General features: G+C 38.2%; 1 protein-coding gene across 8 annotated transcripts in view; it reads right to left on the reverse strand.

Moving 5' to 3' along the window:
• The window catches only part of LOC107754149 (RNA-binding protein 47-like), a 31,151-nt gene that overhangs the window by 7,181 nt on the left and 17,936 nt on the right, over window positions 1-6,034 (reverse strand). For 6 of the 8 annotated variants that reach the window (XM_016570495.1, XM_016570499.1, XM_016570498.1 and 3 more), the window contains 2 exons: window positions 2,673-3,396; window positions 1,424-1,892 (listed from right to left, as the gene is read on the reverse strand). In XM_016570495.1, the coding sequence (XP_016425981.1) occupies window positions 1,424-1,892; window positions 2,673-3,365 (1,162 nt within the window). In that variant the 5' untranslated portion in view covers window positions 3,366-3,396. Of the gene's footprint in view, window positions 1-1,423; window positions 1,893-2,672; window positions 3,397-4,460; window positions 5,471-6,034 lie in introns of those variants that run through there. The other 2 variants (XM_016570496.1, XM_016570494.1) reach the window with 2 other exon arrangements.

Below are 6,034 nucleotides of genomic sequence, written 5' to 3' on the forward strand. Positions count from 1 at the left end.
TATATATATATATATATATATATATATATTAGTACTGGTAACCCCATTGCATGGCGTTAAGCAGACGATTGAAATAAAGTCATTAGCTATCTCTGTCAGCTTTCGATTCTAGTTACATGTATTTGCTAAAAAGGTTTGCTAGCACTGATGACTTTGTGATCGAGATAGGGGTGTGGTACTATCACTCTTCGGCATTCTAATTTAAAACTGCTGTCAGTGTGAACGCCTCTTGAGATATTTGCAATTTCCCTCCATTCTTTGAGATGGGAGTGGTGGTGTTTGAGCAAAGTTGAAATTAAAAGTAAAGATAAAGTTCTGTTTTAATCAGATAGTAGATGACCAAATACGTCTCCGATTGAATACGCAATCACAATTCTTTGTTCAATTTGAAAGAGAAAAAATGATCTCAGTTGTTACAAAACCACAAGCATTTGTAATTGATGATTATGGGTTAGGAAATGTAATAATACCAGATTCCCATCATTAGTTTCAGTATCATACATTTTGGGGATCTCAGCTCTTCTGCCCAAAACAATCTCAAAATGCATGCCATCTAGTGGCCATACTAGAAATGTGATTAGCAACAAACAGGGCAGAGCTTCTTGTTTTGGGATGTATGTTTTAAAACAGCAGTTCTCAAATGGTTTTGTTTCTGGATTTTATATTAGATACCAAGTAGCATCCACAGTACCAAAACTGTTTATTTCCTCAAAATTAAAAATCTTTAAAATGACCATGAACTAATATGCAAAATTATTAACATGACAAGGCTGAATAGGAAAAGTGATTTTGGGTTCTAAAAGTCTCTTGAAATTGAAGCCAATTTCAACATGTGTCCAACCAAACCATGAGTATGAGTACTCTATTGTGACAAAACATACTTGATGAAAGTACAAATTTCCCCTTTTAATTGTACATAAGTGTTAAAAAGTACACTTGGCTTGGCTTCAGTGTAACTGGTAATGAAGTGCAATTACAGCACCCCTTACACCCCCTGAATGGGTCATATTTTACTTTGTGTAGCTCATGGGTTTTGATTTTCAGGATTTTTTGCATTTTTTAGCATTGGAATTTTTTTTTCACCAGTTGAGAACTACTGTTTTAAAGGTGGTAGCCATATGAAAGTTCTGGGTTAAAGAAGATATAATTTTAACATTTATTGTAATTCATCCCCTACATTTGTTTGTACAGATCAAGTCTGATTACTTGTGTAAATGTAAATACGTTTAACTGCATAATACTCAAAGTCATCAAGAAAAATCAATTGTTACGAATGCTTTCAGGTAATTCTGATTTTATCAAATGGTATTGCATTTCTTGAGTACATAAAGTACATAAAGGATCTTTTTTTTAATTAAGAATCACTCTCCCCACTGTTAATTTTGATCTTAGAGGGTAGAAAGAAAAAAATGAGGTGTCCAACCTTTGATGAAGTAGTCTCGGTTGGGTCCAATGAGTGTGCTGTAGGGATAGCCGTAATAGGCGAGTGTATACGGGTCACACTGATACACGTAACTTTGTTGGCTGTTGTCAGTAGTTGTCACAGCCGCCGTTCCCTTCGATGCTTTCTGATAGCGGGTGTACTGCTCCTTATCCACAGGCTTGGCCAGGGTTACTTCGATGCGGGAACCTTCGATCTCTGTGCTGTTCAGGTTGTCCATTGCAACCACTGCATCTTCTCGACTGGCGAAGTGAACAAAGGCGTAGTCTCTGATTTTTTTGACACGTTCAACACAGCCAGGATTGAACTGGTTGAAGGTTTGGCGTAGAGTATCTTCACTGGTCTCTATCATCAGGTTGCGCACATACAGAATCTTCACAGTTTCCATTACGTCCTCGTCAACGTCGATCTCAGGTTCTGCCCAGTCAACTGCAATCTGGTGACCCCAGAGCTGTATACATAGAGAAAGAGATATACACACAACCGGTTTAAAGTAAGGTAGGTGTATTCACTAAATATCATAGATGAAGGAATAGTTCAGCTAAAAATGAAAATTCTCTTTATTTACCCTCATGTCATTTCAAACCCCTATACTGTTATTTTTTTTCTATAAAAATCTTCACACAACTGTTTTTCAATGCAACAATACTATATAGCTTCAAAAAGTGCAAATAAAAATGATAAAAGCACCATAAGAGCGATCCAATCAAAATCTTCCCATTAAGTAAGTTGTTAACTGCTGTGATAGGATCACTGAAACAGTCAATCAATGAAGGATCGAGTCAGTGAACTCAGAACCAGATCAGTCCTATTTGTTATTAAATTAGTAAGCTTAATTTTCAAACAAACAATTTTTGAAAAGAATCTTCTTAAAAGAATGATTTGTTCATGGATCTGACTGATCCAGTTCTCTAGTCTCAACTCACTCACTCACTAAATTAGTGAGTCAATCAGTGAAGCAGTGAGTCATTGAACGAGGAATCGGATCATTCCCATTTGCAAATTTATCATCTGACTTCAGAAGATGTGGAATAAAAAAAAAAGAGTCTTAAAGTATACTTTTATAATGATTTTATAGTGTATTTTGTCCTTTTTATAGTATTTTTGAGCTTAGCAGATGTGGTATATCACTTCTGTTGTATGGAAAATAGTTGTGTGAAGAGTCTTCAAAAAATTCTCCTTTTGTAAGTATATAATGAAGTGAAAAGTTTCAGTGGAAAATGGTGTTAACCTGAATTCGCCCTGGCATGAGCTTTCTTCTGGCCATAGCAGCAGCACGGTGCGACTCATACTCTACAAAGGCAAAGCCACGATTCTTCATCTTATCCGCAGCACTCGCGTACACAATCACATCCAGCACCCCCTCTGTCACCTTGGAAACTTCCTCCAGGATCTCTTCACGTTTCTTGGTTTTTGGGATTCCACCAATGAAGAGGCGGCAGTTATCTACACTAGAGCACACACCTAGCAATCTTCCTGGACGAATTTCGAAGTTATTGAGTTCACGAACTGCTCGCTTAGCCTCATGCTTCTGCGTGTACATGACGAATGCGTAACCGCGGTTCTTCCCATCAAAATCCATCATTAGGCGCATCTCGTAGATCCGTCCAACAGTCTCAAATACTGGCACCAGTTCGTCCTCGTATACGTCACGTGGGATTTTACCCACAAAGATTTCGCAGCCACGTGGAGGGGAAGGGCTTTGCCAGCCAGGTGGTGGCCCATATTTGCGTTGTCCATTTTCTTGCACCATACCATAGCCTGATCGCTCCATCAGGGCCACAAGGGCAGCTTCATTGGGGGCCCCAGCCACTCCCTCTGGGATGGCGCTGTGGTGCTGTGGATGCTCAGAGGAGGCCTTAGAAGAGGAGGAAGGGCTAGGGTTACTCATAGCAACGGCAGAGGCGGAGTCTTCTGCTGTCATTCTGAGATAAGCATCCAATCAGGATTGGAGTCTAAAAAGAGACAAAAAATTTCTTCTGGTCAGTATGTATATATTATTTGTATTGAAAACAAACTGTAAGCATCACCACATAATTAGCTAATAAATCTATTTCTATAAAGAATACAATTTCAATCATTTCCATCCCAGTTCCTCATATCAACTAGGTAGGGATGTACCAATATTAAAAACTTGGCCAATAATTATTATTTTGGCCAGTATTAAAATTGTCTAAATGAATTAAAAATAAATTACTAAAAAAATCAAATAAATTATTTTGAATGCAACTAGTGAATTTACATTATAATGTTCAGTATGAAAAGCTGACATTCATTTTTGAGATTTGCTAAAGATTACAATTAACAGTGTTATTAAGTTGTTTAAGTGTTTTAAAGATTAACTTTAAGTGAGCCTTAGATGATGGTAAAGGTAATCTAAATGCAAAAATGAAGGAAATAAGCAACAATTTAATACAATTTAATAGTATTAATAGTCCTTTTTCTCTTTAAGACACACACACTGACAAAACGTAAATCCTCTTCTACACCTAAAGCTGCCTAATAAACCCCACTAAGCCGTGTCTACATTCTCTAGCATGGAAAAAATCTCCAAAATGCTTAAATCCTACAGTCTAGGAATTTCCATAATCAGAACACAGATGCATTGAAGCAAAATCTTTGACAAAGAAATCATGTTTTACATAAAGAAACCATGGTTTTGTAGGGAATTAGTGTGTTTGTTAGTAATGTTTTACTAAACATTATACAGTATATACATATATTCACTGTTTTGCAGTTAGTTGGCTCAAGTCAGTAATTTAGCAGTTAGCCGGACCTTGATGCCTGCTTAGAGGGTAAGGTAGTTAGGTTGCTTAGCAATGAAACCATGGTTGCACATGCAGAGCATGCTGACCCACACAGTTTATCCTGGAGCACACAACGTTCACATAACTCACACAGACACAAACAATGCAAGCAAACGCAACTAAAAGGACAAAAGTAACAAGGTGTAAAAGTTATTAATTATTAATATACTTCAGGAATAAAGTTCAAACAAATGAACAACTACAACACCCACCGTGCTTAAGTTGGTACCTGGTGTTTTCATGATGAGTTCTAAGAGGCTTGCTGAAGGAGCATGTGACTGTGACAGTGAGGTTGGAATAACAGGCAACTCAGCAGTACTAAACTAAAGCTCTCTCACACACATCCACAAACACTTCCTCATTCACACGCTTACACACACATATACTGAAAATCAGTACATGTGTGGCTCAAGGCCAAGCTGAAACAGGAAGAAAAGCAGACTGACTAATCAAAAGCCATGAGGACCAGGCAGACCGACCAATAAGAGATATTTAAATCATCTATGGATGTAGCATTTCTATATTCACTTATGCAAAAGTTTGGCAAAAACAGCTAATAGAGCCTGAATTTAAAAAGTTAATCTTATAAAAATTAAATAATAGTACCAAAAAAAAGTTAAGAATTTGAATAATGGGCATTTATTACTACTACAAAAAATTACTGGTTGTCATATTAAATTGGGGATAGTCTCTTGGTGGAAGTGGGGTCAATGGAAGTGTACTGTACGAATGACAATGAGAGACGATTCAGCAGAATTCTGGAGGAAGGATAGGTCGAGAGAGAAGAAATTATGGATCTCTGCCAGAAACTGAACAAGTAAAGAGAGAAAAAAAGCATAAGAAAAGAAAAAAAGGTGACTCAGCAAGAGGAGCAAAAATAAGTATTTGTTTAAAGTCATTTTCATGCTTTTAATTATGACAAAAAAAGCGCGACAAAAACGCAAATAATGCCTCCTATAGAGCTACGTGGTGGCAATACAAAACGTGAGACGAGCTGTAGAAAAAAAACGCAAGATCTCAAGACGTGTTTTTAAACGTTTAACTTGACATCGCGTTCAATAAGTAGGGAGTAAGTTGCGCAAGACCCAACAAAAGACGCAAACGCAACTGTCCAAAGTCAGTCTAGCGCATATTCATACTCGTATTCAAAAATGGAAAAGCAGCGAAGCAGAGTACAAAACTGTCTGCCTCTCCAAACACTTTAACCGAGAGCATCCAGCACAGAATGTTCTACACTCAACATCTGGGATTTTACAGAACGCAGGGGTTTGGATTTTTTTCTCGAATGTACTTACCTTGACACGATTAAAAAGGCGGAGCTCATGCAACAGCTCGACTGCAAAAGGAGTGATGTGGACTGCTGCAGTGATAGGCCTTTGATATGGGGTTCACGCTTTTTAGCAAAATACTTTTTAGGGTAGGTTTGTTTTAGGCCAGTTTCTGTATACCTTAAAATTATTAGCCATTATAACAACCTCCCTGTGTGTTAATTAATTACGATTAATTAATTACTAATTAATCACAATAGGAAGTAATTAATTCTTATAATGTCACAATCTGTGATGGCGAGGAATGATGGAGACGAGGAATAAACGAAACAGTCTTTAATCCTGGAGCCAAGCAGGACCCAGGCCAAAGCCATAATGTCGACCCACGGTGGAGCCGATGGAGGGAGGAGCCATGGAGGAATGGTCGCCGACTCCAGGGGGCCGACCAACGGCGGCGGAGCAGGTGGTGGAGGAGTCCGAGGCGGAGACGGAGAGCCAACGAGCCAGGGGGATGCTGA

Source organism: Sinocyclocheilus rhinocerous, unplaced genomic scaffold (assembly GCF_001515625.1).
Source record: "Sinocyclocheilus rhinocerous isolate Xijiao unplaced genomic scaffold, SAMN03320098_v1.1 scaffold681, whole genome shotgun sequence".
NCBI classification, from domain to species: domain Eukaryota; kingdom Metazoa; phylum Chordata; class Actinopteri; order Cypriniformes; family Cyprinidae; genus Sinocyclocheilus; species Sinocyclocheilus rhinocerous.